General features: G+C 37.1%; 1 protein-coding gene across 5 annotated transcripts in view; it reads right to left on the bottom strand.

The window, feature by feature from the left end:
- Nucleotides 1-448: 448 nt before the first annotated feature.
- Nucleotides 449-26,015, bottom strand: part of LOC139962523 (biotin--protein ligase-like) — an 85,599-nt gene continuing 60,032 nt past the window's right edge. For 4 of the 5 annotated variants that reach the window (XM_071962564.1, XM_071962563.1, XM_071962560.1 and 1 more), the window contains 10 exons: nucleotides 25,329-25,677; nucleotides 23,577-24,322; nucleotides 18,925-19,080; nucleotides 17,563-17,831; nucleotides 9,087-9,154; nucleotides 8,389-8,549; nucleotides 6,874-6,988; nucleotides 5,628-5,841; nucleotides 4,110-4,291; nucleotides 449-3,891 (listed from right to left, as the gene is read on the bottom strand). In XM_071962564.1, coding sequence (XP_071818665.1) covers nucleotides 4,120-4,291; nucleotides 5,628-5,841; nucleotides 6,874-6,988; nucleotides 8,389-8,549; nucleotides 9,087-9,154; nucleotides 17,563-17,831; nucleotides 18,925-19,080; nucleotides 23,577-24,322; nucleotides 25,329-25,677 — 2,250 coding nt within the window. In that variant the 3' untranslated portion in view covers nucleotides 449-3,891; nucleotides 4,110-4,119. The remainder of the gene's footprint in view (nucleotides 3,892-4,109; nucleotides 4,292-5,627; nucleotides 5,842-6,873; nucleotides 6,989-8,388; nucleotides 8,550-9,086; nucleotides 9,155-17,562; nucleotides 17,832-18,924; nucleotides 19,081-23,576; nucleotides 24,323-25,328; nucleotides 25,678-26,015) is intronic. The other variant, XM_071962562.1, reaches the window with a different exon arrangement.

Raw genomic sequence — 26,015 nt, 5'->3', positions numbered from 1 at the left:
ACACATTTCATACTGTATTTTTGCTTGCCTGATTTGACTGTTCAGATATTTCAAGCTTGTTGCACATCGCCCCGCCCCCCCCCCAAAAAAAATTGTTTTGTCATTCAGATTTAGAAAGCGCATTTAAATGTCGCTTGACAAAACAATGTCCATGACAAAGTCTCTGCAGTAAGCAAGACAAGGTTGGAGGGAGATCTCAAAAACTTGGCTCCCCTGGTGGGCATTTGAACAATGATCACACATTGGAAATCAGTTGAAAAAGAAAAAAAAATGACATAAGACGTAGATGCAATTTGAGCTATGCTTTTTCATTGTTTCCATCAGCCTGTCATCCACTTATTTTAGCAACTGGGGCTGTGAATATCTTTACTTTCCATAATTCAAATAAGTTTGTCATTGTAAAGGGCCATTGAAGAAAGAAAGACCAAATAATAATCACATCAGATAATTTACATTTTGAAAGCTTTATTCATTGTGTTTCCATTAGCTTATCATCCACCCTATTGGTTAGCAAAACATGTGGCACAAGGAATTACAAAAAAAAATTGTAAAAGGCATCTTTAAGCGATTTTTGGTGATAGAATGTCCTCAAGCAGCTGGTTGGATTTCCCAAATACAAGTTTCTTTCGTTATCACAGGAGGAGGAGGCAGAAAATACAGTTTCTAGATTTGATTTCATAACAAATGTTTAAAAGCTTGAGAGAGTGTCTGTTGCATTTTATCAACATTTTTGTTTTAACTTAAGCCTATCATACATTTGTGGCAATATTACCTAGCCTAGCCTACTTGCAATTGAGAGAATGTCTGTTGCATTTTATCTACATTTTTGTTTTAACTTAAGCCTATCATACATTTGTGGCAATATTACCTAGCCTAGCCTACTTTGCAATATTGGAATCGGGACTGAAGTCCTAAAACTACAAAAACCAGCCAATTAATATCGTTAAGGATGAAAAGAATAAACCTCTTATTAAAGTTAGAATGAAACAACGGAAGTAGTTGCTTAAGTGAATCTCTTGGAAGATGGAAAGTGAAGTACGATTCTAAAAAATATAATAAGCTACTCTGAGAGTGAAATGCAAACAGAGGGCGACAAATGGAAGAAAGTTTAAAAGTTAAAGTATATGATACATGTAATCTTTGCCAAATGACTAGATATCATTTAAATATTTTTTGGTATTTGATTTAACAGGTATTATTCTTAACGGTAATATTTTTTAATGTACCAAATATTTTCTTCAGATGTTTCAATATCTGTAAGTTCAAAACAAAGTAGTCAAGTTGAAATAAATTCTTTGCATTGCAAATTTATTGTTTTCTGTTTCATTTGTATTTGCACATGTGGCATTTATCTTGCCCTACCAGTTACAATCCTGCCCCCCCCTCATACCACCTGACCCTAACTATCTGTCACAGCAATGAAACAGAAGCTCATTTTACACTCCTGTTGTTACATGAATATTGGTTTTACACACCCCAATTGCCTTCCTCCCCCTCCCACCCCTCCCACCCCCTCCCCAGCAAACCAGAAGAAACATAAACCTGAAAGCTATCCAGCACCTCCCTCAACATGTAAACTTGCTTGCATGATCACACTGAAGAGATCCTACAATTTTATTGGTCGATCTCTGTCATGTGACATACATGTGACTTGAAACCAAACTTTCAAGTTACGAAAAGCCCAAACGTCGATTTCAACGGGTTTAGTAGTAATACAATATGATACCTGCAACAAAAGAAGGGGGAGACTTGAGAAAATTATATCTGTTCCATAGACATGCCTGTAAGCTGTTTAATCCGTGTAAACTCCATACACCAAAAGAGCAGTAAAAAATTTCCTTTCACAAACATTTATTACTTTAAACTTTTTCTCCGGGTAAAAGATTGAGTTTCGAAGCTCAATGTTGACGACAAAATCATCTCTCACTTTGCACAGCAAGAATGGACTATATGTTACACAGCAGTTCCAGCAACTGGTACAAAATTATGTGCGCTTTCTTATAAGCAAATCTAGAAATTTTAAAAAGTCAAGCCATGATACAAGAATAGATATAATTTCCAAGAAATTGAAAAACCAAAAATAAAGGAAAAATAAGAGAGAGAGAAAAGAAAAAACCCAAAAAAATCCTGAATATGTCTTTACATAGTTACTGTTAACTTAAGAAATACAAATTAAGAAAAGAAAAGAAAAGAAAAATACACTTCAAATAAAGATTGAAGATGAAATCTGCCAGGAAAATAAAGGTATCACAAATGGTCACTAGCTGTCTCACTGGACTAGGTTGTGCCCTAACTGTCACACTGGGCTTGGTGGTCCCTAGCTGTCACACCAGGTTAGGGAGTATGGATATCATGAAATGGTCACCAGCTGTCACACTGGGCTTGGTAGTCTCTAACTGCCACACTGGACTAGGTGGTGCCCTTACTGTCACACTGGGCTTGGTGGTCCCTAGCTGTCACACTGGGCTAAGGAGTATGGATATCATGAAATGGTTACCAGCTGTCACCCTGGGCTTGGTGGTCTCTAGCTGTAACCCCGGGCTTGGTGGTCTCTAGCTTCCACACTGGACTAGGTTGTGCCCTAACTGTCACACTGGGCTTGGTGGTCTCTAGCTTCCACACTGGACTAGGTTGTGCCCTAACTGTTACACTGGGCTTGGTGGTCCCTAGCTGTGACCCTCGGCTATGTGGTCCTAGCTGTCCCCATGGGCTAGGGATAACAGATATCATGAAATCATTGAAATGGTCACCAGCTGTCACAGTGGGCTAGGTAGATCCTAGCTTTCACACTTGGCTAGTAGGTACCATCGTCAGCTGTCACATGGATTTCATTAATCATCGTTAGTGACCGGGTCATTAACAAGACAGCCAGTATGGAAATCAGAAATATCATAAGTGTGTCAGGTTCTGACAAGCTAGGCTAACAAAGCAGATCTCTCACATAACTACTTGACAAGTCAATTATGATGAAGAGTCTGAATGAAGTGTTACACAATGTAAAATAAACAGGCTTCAAAATTCAATGAGCTAATGTTAAGGGTCAAAACCTAAAAAACACATCAGTTTCTACAAACTTCCAAATTTGATTACATTGCACAATCAGTTATAAGCACACTTTTAAGTGATAAGGGTTGTTTGCCTTTCAAAACTGCATTTGAAGTCAATAGTTGGGTTTAAATTTTGTGCTACTTTTTCACCAAGGCATTTTTGATTCGCATTGCATATAACAAGTTACTGGTAAAACTCCATGTGACTACAAACAATTGTTTCTTCCTAATAATTGAGTCGTACGCTATTTAAGGCAACACACAAAATGTATGTGTCCCACACACTTTTAGTTTGTCATCGGCAAACCTTTTTCGGTACGATCAAGAGACAAGATTTTAAGTAAATTATCTTCTGTTTTTAACAGTCGAATGTGAAACCTAATGATTTGGTCAAATTCAACACTATGATTGCGCATTTGTGAAGCTTAATCCTGACCAATTTAATGCACCATTTCTGATTTCTCTAAATAAGTATCAAATCCAAGGATTTTGAAGCCCTACGGTTTAAAGGAAAATTTGATACTCATATGTTTGATTGAACAAATTTCAATTATTTACTTCCTCTAAGTCACAAGAATGATAACAAAGTAGTTCTTTCTTTTTTTTTTTTTTTAGACTAGGCTACTGTTCTTATCGCAGTAGGTCACACTCAGACCCAAAGACAGTATAAACATCTTGTCTGATTGACAAAAAGATATAGCAAACACACCATCCATCAAACCAATTCAAGACACTTTAATTCACTTTCAAAATATGCAAAATCTTTTCAACCGTTGACAGACCATAAAACCAATTTTTAATTAGTGATTATCTGTGGAAGATCTGGACACCTTGTCCTGGCTACCTGATGAGAATAAAGAAGAAGAAAATGATGACAATAAACATGGAATTGGTGAGGATTTAGCTGGAGATGTTTCTTTTCTTTTTGGCACTCGTGTTGTGACAAAATTATTAACTTATTGTTTAGAAAGGGTCGTAACTTGTCACCTCAGAATTAAACTGTATGTGATCTAGACCCCTGGTATATAGAGCTGGGAGGCATTCATAGTCATTACTAGTTACCTGATTTCTGCTACCTCTTTTTCATCTGGATTAGATTCTTCAGCATATCGAATGAGTTCCCATCGGGTTGGAGACTGATCAGCTTGCCGTCTTTGTCTTTCACCTCCAGAAATCCTGAGCTGTCTAATCCAATTACTGTAACTTCAGGGCCGTCCTCACGTTCCAGATGGACGACCGAATCACTGAAAATTACGAGATTTACGTCGAGTTTACTTTTTATTGAGTGTTAATATCTATTTTACGTCGGTCAGGTGATGAGTTGTAGAGTTTACGGCATCAGCATGACGAGACATCGCAATAAATTTTGTATAATTTTTTTGTCAAGTTGCCAACTTGAAGGAATTAATGCATCTTGACCAAATTTGTGGAGTTTACTGCAATGCACTAAACTTGACAAAACACCAAAAAATAAGATATTTATACAGTTGACAAATTACGCTAATGTAACAGAAATCTGAAAATTTTTGAGTGGCTGGTTAACAGTCACCATGACGACACATCAAAGACATAGTAGTTGTTGACTTTACATTCGCATCACATCTTGATCATAATAAGTACCTATAATTGTTGACTTATTGTGTTCTGTGTTAAAGTCAACAACATGTCAAACACACCACATCTGATGACTCGTCAAGTTAAATGTGATATCTTGACGAGATGAATCATGAACTCGCTATGATGTGGTGACAATTAGAAATAATTTATAGTAAACATGGTGAACCAAAACCTAATTTACATGAATGAATTAGGTTACAGCACTCACACCCCACTTGTATGATTTAGGTTAACTTTTCCAGGCCTAGTCATACCACTATCCAATCGGTTTTTTCTATTCAGCCCTAGCAACCAGGGAATCAAATAAAGCAAGCAAAGGGTCAACTAAAGCTATATGTTTATTTCTGTATTGATCAGAAAGTTTGTAGTAAACTACATAATCCACTCCATGTAATGAATGGTTATTTCTGTTGTGTTGCAAAGGAGTGATCGGATGCTGTGTGATTCACTCTGGTTGGAACCATTCAGCTAAATTTCATTGTGGGAGGGTTGTAACTATTATCACAACCATCTTGTTAGCTGCCAAGAGTACAAAGGTCATGTGTGTTACAGCATAGAATATTAAGTGCACCCATGGCCAGGAGATTGAACACATTACGGAACAGAACATGGTCAACACTGCATTTATTCAAACTATATTGGGTAGAAATAGCAAAATATTTTCATCAGCTTTTACGATTAGAGTGATGTATCAAGACGAAACAGGTTATTGTCAGAGAAAACAAAATGGAAGACTGGACGTGGAATATTTCTCATATGTCATTGTTCTTCAAATGTTTCGATTGTAACTAACTGAAAATGGATAATGTTGATAATTCTCAAACTGGTTAGACATTGTCTGGACTGGGGAGTAATTTTGATGGTCCCCAGATCCAGTCACTGGTATTTTCATTTTGTGTCACTTTGATATGATATTTCATCGTACATAAAGATCTCAAATCCTTGATATACCATCTCACTCACTTGTGAAGCCACCTCTGATAGTAATGTTTACAGAACTGGAGGTGTCCCTCACGTTGGAAGTCGTCAATCATCTTCTCCAGGACTGTCAGCGTCCATGCGATGACCTCTTCCACTTTGAGAGGTGAAAGGTCGGTTTGATTTTTCTCATTGTATTCCTCGATGATGTCATTGACACAGAGGGTAGGTTTGCTGTTAGCAACATTAAACCCAATCCCTAAGAGAAGGACAAGAAAATAAACAGCACATTAAGATCATATCGGAAGCTATTAGTAAGTATATGCAAATGCTACTAAGAATGAGAGAAAAGTAAGAATGAGAGAAAAGGGTAATTGTCTGCTGGCAACAACGACACTGATCCCTAACAGTATGACAAGAGCTAGATAGACCACATAGTTAAATCATACTGGTTGCTATGGATAACTTTATGCAAATGCTGTTGCTAAAATTGTGCACTCAGATGGGACAATTTTTTATTTACTGTACTTTTTATGTCATGCTTCAAAGCACTTGTACTGACAGTATGTATACCCTGTTTCTATCAGATGAAAGGAACTGTTCATACTGTCAGTACAAGTGCTCTGAAGCATGATACCGTAGGACAGTATATAGTGGTATAAGCATTGCAAAGTTGTCCCAACTGGACAGAATTGAGTCTGTAAGGATGAGACATGGGTAGTATTGCTGTTAGCCATAGTAAAACTGAATCATAAGGAAAACTACATAGGAATAGGTGACATAGGAAAATCATACTGGTTGCTATTGGTAACTATATATGCAAATATGAATTAATCATGAAGGACCTCCATGTGCAAGTTCACAACTGCTAGAAGTTTTTAGCGACTGAAAAACTTCCAAATTTCTTCCTGTGCAGGTTAATAACGTAAGCGGTATTTGTCAACTAGAAATCCACAATTTGAAATCTTATATGCTTGAGTAGAGGCTGACATAACTTGTCATTGACTGCCATTGACCTCATTTTACTCTTCAAGTGTGTTTTAGTCATATCCTGAGACATCTTGAGACAAAAGTAATGGGAAAAGATTACTAAGTGTTGCTCGTACTTCTTACTTTTCCACACAATAAAGTTACAATATGATAAACTTTGCACATACACACTGGTCTTTGTTCAATGATACTTCCATAACAGCTGATACTTGCTGGAAATAAACAAATGAATGAAAAATGAACGAACGAAAGTCATGACGTTCTGCGAAATCATGATGTTGTTCGAGAAGGTTACACCTACCAACGAGAGCATGGAAATCACGACCCATACAACTGGATTTCACCATAACACCACCGACTTTCTGTTTACCCCCAAAGTAGATATCATTGGGCCATTTAACTCCTAAGTCCAGGTTCTGAAAAGCAAAAACAAACAACAAAAATGAAGAAAGAAACAGGCGCGTAGCCAAGGGGGGGGCGCCCCCCCTTGAGCATATTTAAAAAAAATTTTTTTAATGTTTTTATGATATCGCTAGTATTTTCAAAAGAGAAAATGCTAAGATGCAACTAACAAGGCCTGAGAAGTGCCATTTCCAGCGATCTGGGAGTCATTTTCAGTCAAAATTTTCTTGTACGCTTCGCACCAACCATGGTGGCGCTACGTTTAGATAGTTTTCAATGCCGAATCTACAGTTTCGCCCCTCCCTTGGCAAATTCCTGGCTACGCGCCTGGAAAGAAAGATATAGATAAATTGGGATTTAGTGTTAGTCAAACCAGTCAATTATATTTGCTTAGTTGCTGAAAAAGTAGTTGGAATTCTATTTTTCCTGACAGCATTACTCAATTTTATTTTTAATTTAACGATACTTCTGTTGGTGTAAAACACTATAAACAAACTTTGTGAAATTAGAGACACCATATCGCTATATCACCATTGTCAGGAACAGTATAAAGACAATTTCGGTTCCATTTACTTAATTTCTTTCTTTAAATATATCTTTTATTTTCCTTTTTAAGACTAGTCCAAATTAATGATCTTAATGAAGAAGAAAAACTAAAGAAATTAAATTCACATCAAAAACCCAAAACAAAGCAATAACAGACTAAAAAATTCTTTAATCTCGTAAATTTCACGGCATTTTAAACGAACCGCTCCTTTCAACGACTTTCAAATGTCTGTCTGAACTTTATCACTGAGGCTCAATTTGCAGTTTTGGCAATGGCTTAATGACGTTTACCCTTAGTATGCCACCCAAGGGATGTGGCTTTCTTTTCCTTTGAGAAAATTTGCACAAACATTCTTCCCTTTAGCCCTCATTTGTAGAGGCGCTCCCGTAATGCATCAAGGTGTTTGAACTCCCCGCACACAGATAATGCCTATCTATCTCCTTACAATCTTATCAAATCAAATTAGGAACTGCAAAGGGTTCTGCAATGATTAGTACTTTTGTCAAGGTGTCTCTAAAGTCTATTTCATTTACCTTTGTATTTGGATGTCATGGAAACCGTATCTAGGTAATTTCATGTAGATTGAGTAGTTTAGAAAAAGTCTGCAACATCACAATGTTATGTCTTTAGATTAAACCAGGAGAAATACTTCAGGGGAACTAGCTTAAATTATTTACCGAAAAGAAACAGAAGCAGTTCAATCATTTTGTAGATTTATTTGTACTGGGGGCTTGTTCTGAAGAACATTTAAACATTTTGACATAGTGTTGTTCATCAGAAGCATCTCTATTACATGAAATAAAGATGTAACTTTCGTTTAAACACCCAGAACATCCCTGAATTTGCTGACATCTTAATTTCCCTCACCTCATAGCCTGGTCTGGTACGGATAGCCTCCACGGCTGCTAACGCTGGCATGTGCTGGAGGAAAGGAAGTTTCGAGCCTAGCTTTGTACCACTTTGAAACTGGACGTGCGCTGTGAACATCGCACAACCGAGAGGTGAAAGCCATTTGTTGCCTCCACGTCCTGAAAGAAGGAAATAATTGAAATGTATTAATTCTAATGATCAACTTTAGCATTTTGGCTTTGGGAAAAATACTTATCTATGTCTGACATAAAATACAGTTCCTAGCTTTCTTGTTAACTTAAGGACACATACTAAAGATATCATTGCCTATCACATATTCGGTATTCTGTTTCAGCATGTTAAAAATTGTTCTCAACAGTATCTGTTTGCTTTTCCTAATATTCTACACTTGAAAGAAGGGTATTTACTATTCAAGTACTTATGGAAACTAAGAAAAACAAAAACAATTCCAAATGGAAAAAAAGTTCAGGACTTTTCTATTAAAATTCAAAACTCGTTTTATTTTTGTTTCAACCTCACTAGCAAAAGCTTAAGCCTACAGTAACGACATGGTGAAATGTTTACACAAATTCTATTACGTCATTTCTGCAGATGCTGTACATCATAATACACCGTGGACCATCATTACATTGTACTTCAATCAGCTATAACTTCTCGCCAGGAAAGATGTTAAATGGGAGGAACTGTTTGCGTACCTTTTCCTTTCGTCTGTCTGGAGGCTACCGCAACAGCTCCAACAGTCTTCGGCACCTTGAACATAAAGCTGAAAACAAGGTGAAAAATATACAAACTTTCAAAGAAAAACACCAACAGTAAATCTTTTATCTTTATTTCTGGATAATGTATTTCTTTCACCCAAATCTATAAATATAAGGCTAGGAGAAAATGTTAACATACCATGTCACTAACTCTAAACTGTCTATACCTTTACACCTCAGACTGTTCTCTAGCAACGAGAACACAGAGTCAAATGCTTAACTGTTGTAAATTAGAAGAAAGAATTATTGCTAACATGAATGGTACCTCCTGTTATGTGCACCACCTTATTAGCACAAAAAGTATTTCGAAAACTTCACACCATCAATAACTGTGAGTAATAAAGGAGTAAAATATGAAGAGAGCTGGTATTACTATCATATAAAATGCTGAAGCATGGAGGGTTCCAAGATTTTAAAATGGACGCTTTCAATGTCACTGTAAATTGCATTGGAGAAAGATGTTCAGCCTTGATGATGCTGAATAAACAAAACAAACCAAACACTATTGTTTATTGCATGAAAACATATAGAGGTGAAAGGATTTGACCAATTATCAACCAATGAATGGTCTGATTTGAGAACTGCTGCTGTGAAGTTGGGCAAAATACTTAAAATGGGAGGGATGCTACAAACTTTGTGGAGTATTGTGCTCAAAATATTCTGGAGACTGAAGAATGTGTGCAGGCCTACAGCAGGGGGTACCATATTTTGTTTTACTGTGATGTTTTGTTCATATAGAGAATTTAACCTGTCTACTTTACACCAAATGGGAAAATCCATTGAAGGAAGTCAAGCTTTTTTAGGTCTTTTGACCCTGAAGGTAGCATTCCTATCTTGTCTTGGCAAGGTGTTGATGTTTGCTTTGAAAAGTACAAAGTTTCCTGAGATTTGTAACCATCCTCTGGATGAGACTATTATGAGAAAGAATATTTGCAATGTACAGTTTGTATATATACTTCACAAGGACTACATTATAAACTTGCTCTTCAAACTTTGGTCTTTAGTCCCTAGCAACTGTAAAAATGGCCGCAATACCTACAGAACATGAAGTTAATCTCTAGTAGCTGTGGCAAAATGATTTCATATTCACAGCTGCTTTTGTGGCAATTACTTAATAGTTTTCTTCCAAATGTTGTCATAGCAATGGACCGAACCTGAGCAATGAAATGTCATACGTCTTTCACTTCATTGCGATGCCATCATGCATAGTGGTGGCCATATGCTTCACATGGTAGACCTTGTTTCATGGTAAGTGAAACGTAGAAATACATGTGTGATTATTGCTGTGATAATAACTTTATGAGGGCTCCAATATATACTTTATACTGGTATATGACTTTCACATAATCTCCTGCACTGTTACTAAAATATCTTCTACCAGTTTCATGCTATATCTCCCCCCCCCCCCCGCTGCATGGCCAGCCAAACGTGCCATTAGTGTCAAGGTGACAAACCCAGCAGGATTTCATATCTCATAAACCAAGTCGCTTAGGCAATATGAAACAGAAAGAATAGGGAATGGAATACCTCATCAAGGTCTTAGCTATGAGTATAAACTTCAACAGCTGGGGATCGGTAATCTGTTTTAAGTCACTGTACTTTTGCTATTCACTAAGAGACAGAGACTGCCTTATCAAAGTAGATACATAAGATTCTCAAATAACCAATCCATGAGAAACAAGCGAGATATACCCTCACAACAAATTGCAGCCGCGACATCGTGCATAACTCTGCTGTGAATAAAGATACACGAGATCAAAAGCGAAGGCCCCTGAGATAGAATGTGAATATGTCACTTTAAAGTCGTAAATTACATTAGTGATAAGTAGCTGCATTTGTTGCTGTTCGATTACCGACAAGCTTCCGTTTCCATCAGAGTAAATTGCAAACAGCTACGACTAGTTTCTGACGATAAACATCTTGAAGGCCAGAAGTCTTGCTCCCCAAAATATGTTAGAAAGGCAAGGAAGAGAAAGGAAGCTTTTGCCTCCAACTGTAACATGCAGTTTCCTTCCACAGTCGAGACATTTCCCTCTAATGAGTCCTTTAGTCGTCAAATCTCATCATCCCTAAATTTTTTAGAAATATTTTGCAGATATATCCAAAAAAGAACCTAATTCAAATTTAAACAATTTTTTTAGCATGTTAACCTATGGGGCCAAATACTGATAACCTAAAATCTATAATCTCACAAAGAGACAGTGTTGACAAGCAGATTTAATTGAAGAGGCGGATTTACCAGCAGTTAAGGTACTTGTCATAAGTATTGAGTCCTTTTTATGATATCAAGTTATAGATATCAAGTTGAGGACATTAAACAGTACCAGAGGCTAAATACTCTAGTGTTGAAAGAACAGCAAACAAGATGAATTTTGAAATGAAACATAAGCAAGATTGCCATAAATCAGAGATAATATCTTTATTTTCTGAGCTAATTCATACAATACTATTAGGTGAAGTATTACGATGTGAGAAACATCATCGCAGTTCAGAGAGATCTTGGCAAACTGCACATCCTATTAAGTTTGGCAAGATACCTACACTTCCATTGGCTATCTTTCATACTAGATATTGCAAAGTCAAGATTCCATGATAACATAAAATGACGCAAAGCTTTAATAATTGATATCTTCTTGAAGAGAGTATTGGCGTTTTTGATAGGATCGGACAAAAAGACTTGTTCAAGTCTTGCTGAAGACAGGCAGATCATGGTTAAGAAGTCCTTCTCAAGACCTTAGCTCATTTGATGTCTTCTTGAGACAGAAAATGTGTCTGAAATGTATATGTAGTGAAGACAGAAATTTTGGTTGAAAAGTTCCAAACTTGTTTTGATATATACATTTCAATGTGAAATGTACCTTATAAACTAAACACTGTATCAGATAGCTTTAGAATAACTAATACCTTCCTGCAGACAGGCAGCCAGGGCCATTGATAGTGTAACCAGCTTATTCCCAACCATATATCAAAGCATTTTATAGTAGTTCACATGAAAAACTTATAAACCATTCTTGCATTTCACACAAGAAAGATCAACACTAAGGAAAAAAGTTATCATTTGATATTCTTATTAGCATGTAACTATATAAACAATAGCTAACATCTAAACTGATGTGGATGACTCAAAGGGCAAAATGAGAAAAAGATCTAAAAAGTATCACTTTATGGAATGTCTTATCGTGTAGTTATAAGCCAGAATCATTATTGTTCACATAAACTCATCTCATTTAAGCACTATGTAGTTTATATTCCATTCATTTTCGTTGGGTGTTCAAACCAAGAAAAGGGTACATAGCAATTACCAACAGAAACTATAGGTAATCAGTTGGAGATAATCATAGCTAAGCTGTTTTTACTAGCAACTACTAAACAGTGTAGGCTGACATGTTTGCCAGGTGAAAAAGTGACAGCAACTGAGAGCGAATCTGTTCAACACCTTTCAGTAACTGAGAACCAAAGCCTGACAGAAGGTTCTCCATGGGTAGATATTATATTTTATAATTGGCAGAGTTGTTTAGCAGACTGCATGGGACACAACCAGGGTGTATGTGATAGGACGGTTTAACCAGACCTAGTTTATCATGGAAGATCAGGAAACCAATATGTGTGACTTCAAAAAGTTCTTAGTAATCTACGATCTTTAACGACTGCAAGCTGTTTGTCACACTGCTGACACAGACAGATCACATGGTTAGAAATCCTTCTCAAGATCATAGCTCATTTGACATCTTCTTGACACAGAAAATGTGTCTGAAATGTACATAAAGTGAAATTTTGGTTGAAAAGTTCCAAACCTGTCTTTGATATACTGTATACACTTCAATGTGAAACATACCTTGTAAACCAAACACTGCAGTGTCAGGATAGCTTTAGAATAACTGATACCTTTAAAGTGTGTGAAGACTCGCATAAAAAGAAACGTCTTATGCCGGTAATCTGACCTAGTTTCGAATGTGTTAGACACCACCATCGATCCCAGAAAATAGACACACAGCTTGCTACCATCGGTAATTAGACACTAGTGTACAGTCAGTACTTACAGCTGAGATCAATACCCACAGCACAGTGTATAAACGATACAGCGAAGGACATCTCAGGTCCAGCTAAAGATAACAAGGTATCACGTTTCATTACTGTCTACAATTTGTAGCGACAAGCAGAAAACTTAACTTGCAAGCAACTGAAAGTTAACTTTTTCAGAGTGCGGCACGGGTTTGGGCGAATCTTCAATGCCTTGAAAGACTGCAGCTGTTTGTCACACTACTGACACTTCAATCATAGTGTTTGATTTCTTACTGCATGTGTAATTCTGTTTCACAACTATAGGTATGATCACTGAGCGAAATTAAACTTTAACACATAATCCTTTTAGTTGCTTAACGAATGCAGACAAGATGTGTGCTATTGACACTACATGATATTATTTCTAAAATGACAAAGGGCAATTAACATACTTACATTTAGTTCTAAAAAGATGTCTCAAAACAAAACATACCAAAAAAAAACATGCAAATAAAATGAAACAAAAGTATACAACCTTCAACATTGTTGCTCTGCAAATATCACTCCATACATAATAAAAAAAGAGGCATTTTTTTTTGGTTTTTATTTTGGCAACAAGTTGAAAAGAGAATTACACTTGAATACAGGACTATAATTAGGTCATCATTGATAATAATACTACAAAAACTATAATTATGTCATTTAAAAAAATTCAAAACTGGAGTATGAAATGATACTTTAAAATTAAGTTTGTACGAGACACATCATAAAACATGTTCCACAATTTAAATCACCATGGTGATAAAGTAATGTTATTTTGACAATAACTGGTTTTCTAATTCACCAGATACTTTATGTTTGTAAGTGCTTACAAGCATATGAATCACCAGACTATCGATCAAGCATGAGGTAGGCAGGTTTGAAATGTTGATAGCGTCAAACAGATGGTGATTCCATTTGCTGTTTTTCACTTTTCACTTTTCACAGACTTATTGCCTAAAGGGAGACATGCAATGAAACGGTCTTAAAAGTACCCAACTAGCCTAAACATGTACTTTTCTTAGTGTTTGTGTCCTAGAAAAGTGCCAGTTTTGAATAATACAAAGACCTTTAGAAAATCATGACAATTTAGTTTGCCTGCTGGATGGTTTACTTTCATTGTAAAAACAGGGAAGCCTGATTAATTGTGATGTATTCTAACCCTATCTACACCAACAGCTTGATTATCCAGTACATCACTATCTCAATTCTGAAAACCCATATTTTATAAAGTCTCCAAATGCATTGATGCATTTAGTTTCATGGCTGTTTGCTAATTTGCAAGAAATGGAACATTTACATATAGAATAGCAAATAAGATTCCAAAGCACTTCGAAGCACTGTTTGTAAACACATTATCCAACCATTACAATATCAAACTAAGCCTTTAGATTAGGCCAAAATTTTGGCATAAAAATGTATACCGCAATGATTGTGAAGTACAAATTGTTACAAATGATACCCTTAAAAATGATTGCTGATGTATTTATAATGAATGGGGCAATAAAAGGCTAATGCAAAGAATCAAAAATTTTTCTTGCTTTTAAACAAATTTGCATGACCATGGAAATTACTTTAAACCCTCCAAACACTGCTTGCAATTTTACCTAATGATGACTATGATTAATGATAATTTAATTCTACTAAAATTTCAACATCTATATAATATATCGATTCGATTGGACTCGCCCACTAATCCCAGTCTGGATATAATCCCAAGTGCAAGGATTCCATGTCCAATTAGCCAAGTCTGGGAAACTGTGGACTTGAATCCTCCAGCCCTACTGTACACCTACCCATCAATATACAAACAAACATCATGCAATAAAGGAACTCAGAAATGTCTTCATTATCTGAAATGTCTAGCTCGTGAATTCCATAGTGATGGGATATTGGTACCCATACTGCATGGAAGATCTATTGCTAAATCGATGTCAAATGCTGCCTCGAGACCGAGAGTTTATACAGCGGCTTCCCAGTATGACAGTTTGAGTTTATTGTGAAATCGATCTTTGTGCTATTCCTTTGAGGTATAAAAGCCACCATTTAACATTAGAATACGCCATCTTTTCTAGGGTTTCAAGTTATAGGAATGTGCATCACCATGGCAACAGGACCTTTTAGTGTAATGACACAAGAGTTAATGTTAGTGCTGTTAGAGGCCCTTGTCAAAACCAATATAATGTCAAATACAATGTGAAAAGAGTCAACAGAGGAAAAGATGAAGTTGTCTGTCGAAACGGTAAGGTGAGCTATAAATTGAAATAAATGGCCTCATCTCTGTAGGTACTAGTAGATCTATCACTCACACATGCCATGATCATTTGGAAAGAAGAGATTTATGTGCAACATGAAATGATATTCTCTACTGCTGTTGTGTGTGATCTACAGGACCAACATGAGCTATGTGCAAAACATTGCAAAAGAACAAAACAAAAACAAAAACAGAGAGAGAAAAAGAGTGACAAAGACAGTAGAATTTACCAAAATATCAATTGAAGTTATGAATATTCGTGACAACCCAGTACTCCGATAAAATATGAAGGTCGCATATACTGTTCACATTACCATATTTAACCAATCCCGTTAAAAACCGTGGGGAGGAGGGAGGGGAGGAGGGATGGGGGAGGGGAGGGTTAGTGGAAGGCTGGAGATGGGGTGAAGAGGAGGAAGTGGAGGATATAATTTTCTACGATCAAGTGGTTGATGCAAAATTTATATTTAATGTGAGAACGCTGCCAAGCAATAATACCCTCCCTATAAACTTTGCTTCGGTTGGACTTGTGATATGAATGACGTAAATCCCCTCGATCGCACGCAGCAAAATGTAATTGTACTGAACTGATCCAGGACTAAATATATGAATTGTTTGTACAAGCACCCAAGGAAGCACTGGCAAACAGTCGAGAATACGCATAGCCTAATTCAGCCCAGATACTTCTAATTTAATAATGGAGACACATGATTGAGCTATGTACACGTTTGTTGGCCACATTTTGTTTTTCGAAATTGACTGAATGTTTTGCACCAAGAGCCATGAGATTGTATCTTCTTTACGAAAGAGGGCTGTAACGACGAGCCGTTATACAATTATTGAGAGGTATATACCTCCTACTGTCAAAATTTCCGTCACTGTTATTGCCAACTACTTCATTGTACATATATTTATAGATTGCTGTGCCAATAAATTTGTGGCGTTTGAAATTCTTCATGTAAAAATCAGGATTGTATTCTTTCATCAACATTGTAAACTTATTCATGTGGTTGACTCTTACTACATTCAGAAAATCAACATACTTAGCTATTTTATCTAAAATGAGTTCAATAGCAGAAAACTTGATAGAATTGTTTGGCCATCACATTTCCAGTTTACTGGCTTGGGAACCAGAGCCCTGTTTGGAAAACAATGCCAGTCTGAGGTACCAAAAGCCCTGAGGTCCATTTGGTAGTGAAAGGTCACAGGTTTGTTTGAGGCGACAATGAGGATCTTTATATTCGTTCAATCATGTAAATATGTCTTCATTTCTTATTTTGTTTTGCTATCATACTCAAATAAAATAAAATTTTAAAATATTGGTCTTATTAATTTAAAGGGCATAGGTATAAGTATAGGAAGCAGCCAAAACTCAAAAGAATTCCTCTCTAATCTTTGGATAAAGTCATCACCTAGGAACCTGTACATTTACGAAATTACTTTATAGGACTTTGGTCTATAAATTCTTCATGTATATTGCATTATGTACATGACCTTTCATGGATTGCAGTGTTTGTAGATCACACTGCAATAAATTGCATTCCCAGAAATTAGGACTAACAAAAGCTAGATGCGTCAGAAGTTATGAAAACTTACAAGGAGTCCCGTGGCACCTTTCCAATAAAAGTCATCGCTGTGAGAATGGCTTTGGCGTACATTATGAGATTACTTAGGGACTTAACCCTTTAAAATCCTTCATTTTTTCTGTGTTATGTAAATATCCTTTCATGGAATGCTGTGTTTCTCACATTCTGATAAATTGCCTTTCCCAGATTTATGACCTAAGCTTCATATTAATATGAGCTGTAAATGTGCCACTGCATGTGGAAACCTCTCAGAACTGCTGAAAAACTATATTGCACTCTCACCTTTCAAATGTCATCGTCATCATCGTAGAATCTTTACGATCTTTACAAACTTAATTGGAGACCGGTAGCTTGCCCTTTAAATGCTTCATGCATATTACATTATGTAAATATTCCTATGTGTTTGAAATCTCTATATTTGTACTCTACGAAATTACATTCCCAGAAAGATATAGCTTGCTTAAATAGAAGAGTAAGACATGGCATTGAGAAGTGATCAAACCTCAAGGGATTATTCAATACTAGCTCTCACCTTTCGAATAATGTCATCGTCGTGGGAACTACTTCGATGTACATTAGCACGTTACCGAGGACTTTGCTCTTTAAGTTCTTCATGTAGACGTCGACATCGAACGCAGAAGACGAAGGTGACATATCGGATAGGACTGTCAGCAAGTCCGCACTGACTTTGTCTTCCGCTTCCGCCAAATTGGATGCAAAGAAAAGTGACACGGGTGAAGCTTTCAGGATGGACTTCTGAAGGAGGGGTTTGACAGAGTTGTGAAAGGCACTATTGGTTGCCTGGCAATGAAGAGAAGAGCAGAAAGTGACAATTAGCAATCTTTACATGCAGCAATTACTTCTTCACAGTTCACCTCACTTGTTATCAAAGGTCATCAGTACTGTCTCGAAAATGGCCCCAAATACGATATGCTAGAAATGATATCCTAGAAAGTCAGATAGTGGTCACCCAATCTCTCAAATGTCAACAAGCATTTTAGTGCCACTTCTAAAAGTACGTACCGACACAATGACATTTGATCGTCCTCATTGTCAGGAATAATTTAGGGGGATTACAACTTTCAGAAAAGTACTCTTGGGAACTTATAGCAAATTGTTATCATGGGTAAAATTTTGGGACAATTACTGATGACTTTTCAAGGCAATAGTAACAGTTCATTAACTAGCCACTTGAAACATGGTGGTGACTCGTTGATGTAGTTTAAATCAATTTCACACAACTTGGCAAATATTTGATCAAACTGTTTGTTGATATCAATTAAATGTGACTAACACACTCTCCCGGTTATTTTGTACACTGAAACATACAGGACGGTACTTAACAAATTCATGAAATTTATATAACTTTGCTACTCCAAGAATTTGCTTCAAGTTGCAGTAGTGTCTACATAACAGCCTAAAGAAATAACACTCTGAATTTAAATACAAACAACTTTCGTGGTAATTTTGACAATAAAATTCTTTAGTAAAGCTACAGTAATTGAGTTGCACTTGAACGCTTCATGAGTTGGTTTAAAGTTGGTGTGATAATCATGATCAGTACAGAGCAAAATGTGAAGTTAAAACTAATATCAAAATTGTCTGGGAATTAGTCATTAATTGCTTATATATTATGAAATGTTCACTTGATCATACTGTACAGTAATAATATTTAATTGGTAGATTGAACTGGTAAACTTGTAATACACTGCCGAAAAAACTTGAACGGTTGCTATGTGACTTAATGTGCAGTAATTACCCTCTCTCTAGTTAATGTCAGACTTAAATATAGTTTGAATGGAGTATTGGTAACTATAACAACCATTTAACAGAATATCTTTGCGTCTTTCACGAAAAACCGCTCGATGGTTTATATAAAGCATGATATACCCACCGGAGTATTTGCTACCAGGAAGCACGGTGTTAGGTCTGGTAATTTCCATTCTGGTTGACACGTTATCTGAAGTCTGCTGAGAACATCTGCCAATATCTGTTGCAGGCATGATTTAGCATTCTCATCTGTTACCTGCTCCAATGCAACCAAAGGCAGCTGTCAGACAAAATTTTAAAAAAGAGGAAATGAAAACTATCAAATAAAAACATCTTCATGATAAGACTCCTCTTGTTCATTATTCATATTAAAAATGATATTTCCAGATAGAAGACAGACGATGCATGTCAAGGGTCTCATGTCTCATGATTCAAAGTAAAAGCTTGAAGAAAAAAAAATCCCTTTATTTTCAAATTGTTAAAGCCTGAGAGGTATGAAGTGTAAATCCCACCTTAGGCATTTACAACATTTATAGCTACAACAATGCGGCCACTGATGTATAAAACATAATTTAATACTGGTGAAACGCAAAATGTCTAGACAACGTTGCATAGAAGATATTTCAATGTCTGAGAATTCTCTAAAGGGTTAGGACCTTCACAAAAATAAATTTGCCAGACATCTAGCAATATTTAGCATATGTTATTAAACATTAAGGTAGTTTAACTGATGATGTTTAGAACTTGCATGGAACTGATCAAAACTTTGAATACGATTTGGGTAAGCCCCAACTCTCCATATCTGTCCTTTCTCCGTGGTGCCCCCTCAGGTGGCAAAATGTATATCAATTAAGGAAGAGAACTTGTTTTTCATGATGGACCCAGCTGGTTTAATTGAATTCTAAACAAAAATATTGCTCTTTCAAAAAGATGAAACATGGAAAAGTTCTTGCAAATAAATTTGTTTTATCCCTGTAGACATACATCCAGCATACTAATAGGCTACATGGATTGCACCCACTGGCTTTTTTTATCTTGTCAATTGCCATCCATCACAGTGGACTTAATTTGACACATATAGCTAATCTGGAATAAAAATTCATCCAAAAATCTTGCCGTAAGGTCTGAAAGTGTTGTTCCAGAAAGACAGAAAGTAATTGTGCAGATAGCAGGGTAGTTTTGAGCAAAGGGCCTTGAAATATTGCCGTTCTACCTCCATGGTACTCCAGGCAACTTCCATACATTAAAGTGGACAGGTTTAAATTAGCCTAACCACGGCAGTCTTTGCACATGCATACATCTCCATGATAAAACCCAGCACAAACTGCTGCACTTACTGTATCTGTCAAACTCCAACAAAACTTAAAATTTGTCAAATGACATTGGTGGAAACCTACTGCACTGTGGAATAGCAACACAAACAAACTCTAAAGTATACCTATTGTTTAGTTGTATTTTAAAATTCAACAGGCTGATTCAACAAAATGCACTATGTGTAGCCCAGAGTTTTGTGTGTAACTGTCTCGCAGGCATCTGTAGATGATTGGAGCCACATAACATTATTAAGGAAAGTGTCAAGTTATAGAAGAAGAAGAAGATCGTAAATAAGGTAAAAATTTGCAGATCGCACTCAACAGAGTCTAGACAGAAACATACAATATATGTAATAGGTCCTGTTGACAACCATGAAACCAAAATAATGTAATATATATGTCAACGTAAAGCAAAATCAATTAACTGAAGGGAACGGAGACTTGAAAGAACAGCATCAAACACAAATGCACAATGATATCCCCCCTTTTGTTAAGAAAAAGCTCTGTTTCTGTTTCTAGATATTTCTGCACTGTTACAAAGAATACGTTGTGGGAAGTTTTTCATCTATTTTCTTTCTGAAACATCCACCAACCAACTCTGGGGCCAGCTTTAGTTTGTTGCCAGTTAATTATAGCCTTGCTTGCCTTTTTGGATGATTTCAGTGAAAACAGACAGTTTTTCAGCTGCAAACGTCCTCAAAAAGTGTTACTACGAATTTCTTTTTACGAATTTTTTGTCCACTTAGGCAGTGTATGACTTTTGTTCACATCTAGCATTTGCATAAAACGATGACACTTGATATATTACAAGTGAGAAATTTGTTTGATGACACAATTAGCAACCCCCCCAAAAAAGGACATGAATTGGTGGGGTACTTTGTTCTGGCAAAGACATTCTACACACAGACTGCACCTAGACCTGTTACCAGCAGACATATTAAGGTCAAGAACTGTTCTCTGTATTTCTGTAGCCACAGCTGTAACAGGGTTTTATATTTGACAACAAATATAGGTTTCTAATTACATGACACATAGCCATGGCTTGCTAGCAGGTTAACAGCTATTTTTCCAGATTAATACTGGTACTGACTACAGAGTATATGATATTTGTCACGAATCTAATGTGCTAAAAAAGTTTTAAACACTTTTATTTGTAATGTAATCTTGTCATTAGATTTATACAACTATATATGGGTTTATGTGTGTTTCTGCTGTATCAACTCATTTCATTCTGCAAAAGTAACTCGTGCGCTGTTGTTCCATGACATATCAAAGTCATAAAACACTCTTTCTCAACCGTGCAAGTTAGATGGAACAATGAGCTAGTAATTATCATAATTCTTTGAGGAAAGTTATTTCAACTCACAGTTTTCTATGCATATACATATATATTAACAACAGGCATACTGCAGATATTTATGTTACTTTTAGCAAGTATTTTAAACCCAGGCTATGAGTACAAGTACACAAAAGTGGCAAACTTTCAGCGGACAGGGTAAAAATCTTTTATTACGTACACTGTAACGTACACTGTAACCTACCATGCTAATGGTATATGGTTTAGGTTTCTCTTCCCAATCCCCAAATGCAGCGAAATATAACCAGTTGCTTTGAATCTAAGGTCAGATACACCGTCCCTCCTCTTGACCCATTATTAAAAACAAAGAAATAGGATAGATACTTCTTAAGGCGTGCGGGTCAACGACTGGGTTCTTAATTAGTCAAAATATGGTGGCTACATCGTGCAATTAGTAGGCAATTAGACAAAAAATGACATATCACCAATCTGCTAGCTCAACTAATTGCCTAAGCTATTCAAGTTGGTCATTATATACTCTTTACATACTTGTGTAACCATATATATTCAAATTTCGGTCGATCCCATCCTCAGCGCATCTTAAAACTGATGCCGCCCTCAAGCCTACGGGCAATGATTGGATTAACATGCCACTTGAGAATTACAAGAATGCACATCACATATTTCAGCATCTTCCTCCTGTGTCCAAGGTATACATGGGATTAAAAACCAATTACTTTCCCAGCAGGCTCTACATTAGAACAATTCTGGCAGGCCGCTCTGGCCTGACAACTTTTCAAAAAAAAATCCAGATGCATGCACTAGATAAGGACCAATTTTCTTCAGAGAAAAATTTACTTCGCTTGAAACATATCGAGGCCAGCCTCAATATTTTGTCAGCCTAGTTTGACAAACTGATGAAGCAGATGAAAGTATTGCTATGGTGATGGTTCATGTGGAGGAATTATTAAGACAGGGAAATTTTTTTGTAAAGCTTAGAAATTTTTCATTGATCTGTGGGAATAAGGTTTAACTCTCTGAATAGCAATGTCAAAATTCAACATCTTTAATAGAAGCCACATAGCTGCAAAGTCAGTGGCGTAGGAAGGTACTTTTGAGTGGGGGGGCTGAAGACTGATGGCCGGCCTGGGGGAGGGGTCTAAGGGGAGGGGGTGTCCCCCTCCCGTTTGGATTTTTTTTGCATTTCCAGGTGGCCTCAGATGCAATTTGGTGCAATATAGCACACTTCAACCCACCCACTCCATTTTGTATATAATTTTGCATTTTCACCTGGCCTTAGATGCAATTTGGTGCTCCAAATGAGATTTTTTTCTCATTTGGAAATGAAAAAGGGGTTTTCTGACTTGCGAAGCGGGGGGGGGCGGAATGATACTTCCGCCCCTCCACATTTTTCACCGGGGGGACTGGCGCCCCCCCAGCCCCCCCGGTTCCTACGCCCTTGTGCAAAGTATCAGATACGAAGGGAACAAAATCGGTTATATATCTGGTTTCATGTGTATAAACCACTGCACTTACACATTGTTAGATCACTAGGTTACTCTGACCAACTTAACTTTACCAAACTAGCAGAAACAGTTTCTAATCAGTGGTTGTTGGCCATTTTTATCCAGGAAGGGAAAATGATGCAAATATATTGGACATTGTGGATTGTTATAAGCGTTTCATCTCCTTATCATACCTACACATACTCAAAGATAGCCATGCAATCAAAGATGAAATGATAACTGCTAATGAAAAGTGTGAATCAAATACAGCAGAACCGAGCTCTACAGTGGTACCTACAAGACAAGCTACAAAGCTTATACTTCAACTGTCACAACAAGTAATCTAGCAATAGAATTTGGTGCCTACCACCGGGACAGCACAAAAGCATGTTAGGCCACATGTTAGGTGCGATGATAAAACAAAAGAGTCAAATGTCGAATGAATAAATGTAGTTCCAGCTCAAAATGTACAGAACTTGACAGTCAACGTGCAATGCATGCTCAGACTAGATGGTATTCACCTGTAAATGTTTTGAGAAAACATTTTTACGTAACTCTGCACAAAATTTGATTCCCTGTTTTCAGGTCTTTTTCTTTTCCTATGGGTGTAAAATAAAAAAAAGCTACCACCTTCTTGAAGGAGAAGGTAAATTATACCTACCCTTGAGTGAATGACCTTTCCCCGATCCTCGGCGCATTCCACCACGAGGCTCTCCCCTTTAACGGAGACCAGGACAGAGGAGGAATCCTCTGACGTGACCTGAATCTGATCCGAAGAGTACGGAGCCCTGAAAGATACTTCGTCTGCTGAGTTCTTAGCTTTGTAATTTATATCTGTTGGGGTCAAAGGTGACTTTTTACCAGCTGCATACTGTCCCACCTCAAAGGCCAAGTTCATCCCAACATTTAAAAGCTTTCCTCCGACTACAACGTAATCGTTGACAATGTCCAGCTGTTCCTTCGTGAACGCCGTCCCAGCTTGTCCAACGGTGACCAAGAGAGCCGTATTTTCCGACCAAGGGTGACCGGCTAGTTGATCAGGTGTCAACTGATAGACGACGTATTTGTCTCTGCCGAGGACACCTTCTAGGGCTTGAGTGGCCTTTTCAAATATTTCAGCAGCTTGTGGGTTGTCCCCGGTGAAAATCAAAACGTTCGGCGGTTTCGTAGAGTCCGAGAGAGCTCCGTTGACTCCCCCTTTGTCGTCTGTGCCCTTCTTCTGTTTCTCTACCCGCTTTGTAAATTGCGACGAGTGCTTCTTCCTCGACTGTCTTCCGGACTTAACTTCTGAGCCATCAGAGGGAAATTCACTGCTTTCGTCCAAGTTATTTCCAGGGAGCGAGAATCCGACGTCTTTATCGACTAAAGGATCCACCAAATTGAATGGATGACCCTGGACTTCGACAGCTTGAAGTGAAAGATACAAAATACTGTGTTTTCATGTTTTATCTACCATTGAAGATTCCATTCACATTAGAAGTGTTTATATACAAAACAAACTTGTCTTATTGAATTACATTTCCATATTTCTCAAAACCATGGATACTTGCATGCAAATGCCAACTTAATTCTTACAATATGCACAATGCCATACACTTTTTGTCAAACATTGAAACAGGATTTAGGATTTGAGTCAAATAAAGTGCAATTTTACGATGGCAAAGCAGTTTTCTGCATTTTCTAATGTGATCTGGCTAAAGTTAATATGCAACCCAACACATGCTCAACTGTGATTTCAACTCAGAAGTCTTTCCTGTGAAAATATATGGAAATAAATGTTTCCTTTTGTATTCTCAATAGATAATGGGATGGAGTGAGCAGGGTACTTGAGCATTTCAATTTCTGGCCTTGTACTCTATATGCCTTCTTATGTGGTCCATGTAGTATGACACTTCCTTAGTTACGGAATGTAAGGGTACATCTGACAGAAAATATATTTACATGAACAAAGCAACTTATTTCCTTCGCATCCTTGACAAGCCACGCCCTAAATCAACAGAGGGCACAGAATTCCTCAAGTAGCAGGTTTATTATTTTATAGCAAAAAGCTTTTCAAATTGATATACAGCATAAAAGGAGAAACAACTTAGTCATCCTCTTGTCCTTATGTAATATAGAGATGGTTGGGATGGACAACCCCTCCATCCCCACCCACACAATCACATTATAAGTACTAGCTGATGACTCTTTGTATAACATTAATTTTTGACTTGTTCAAGTCTTGAGCCAACTGTACATGTGAGAATATCAAAAATTTCTTGACTGGAATGTAATTTGTGCTTAGCTACTTGGGAGAGTGGTTCATCATATAAGCATCTCCCTTGTACTACATAGGATAACGATGGTGGTTGGGTTTTGCTTCTCCTTTTAAGAAAATGGTTATAAACAAACATTAACATATTGGAATATTTACAGATAATCTGATCGACGTAAAGTCCATCGTCTAGTTCTAAGACGCCTTCCATGAAAGCCGTTCCGACCTTACTGAAATTCTCTGCTGATGCCTGCACCAGAATACCAAACGGTTCACCCGGTTTCCATGCGACCGGCACGGCTAAGTCGGAGAGATTGACGACTCTGTCACTGGATACATCTCTCAGTTTCAGCTTGCCTTCGCTATCCTTAGCCGGAGGAGACGCTTCCAGGAGAAAGAAGAGGGAGGATTCATCTTCCGGTGATTTACTGCCCTTAGATGAGGAATCTGGTGGAGCAACTGATGAACCAATGAAGGAAGTCCATTCTTTGGATAAGTCAACAGTTTGCTAAAAAGAAAAATTGAGGAAAAAGGCAAGAAAGAGTCAAACTACATGCAACTCTTCAAAAATTGGTGATTGTAACAATTATGTTCAACGTTAATTAACAGAGTAATGAGCCCCTCCCCCATCCCCTTGAGATAAAGATTTAAAATTGAGAAGTTCAGATCCTGTCAAAGAAACTGGATACGTACTTTCATCACAAAGTGTAATTTTACAATCCGATCTGTTGCTTGAAAATCATCGTCATATAAAGTTATGTTTTAATTTAAGTACATACAGTGTGCATGAATTATTTGAAATGACACAGTACATTTTTGTATACATGATTTAGTATCCCGTTTAGA

The sequence above is a fragment of the Apostichopus japonicus genome, chromosome 21 (assembly GCF_037975245.1).
Source record: "Apostichopus japonicus isolate 1M-3 chromosome 21, ASM3797524v1, whole genome shotgun sequence".
Lineage (NCBI taxonomy): Eukaryota > Metazoa > Echinodermata > Holothuroidea > Aspidochirotida > Stichopodidae > Apostichopus > Apostichopus japonicus.
The sequence above is the reverse complement of the archived record's forward strand: the minus strand, read 5'-3'. Positions and strand labels throughout refer to the sequence as shown.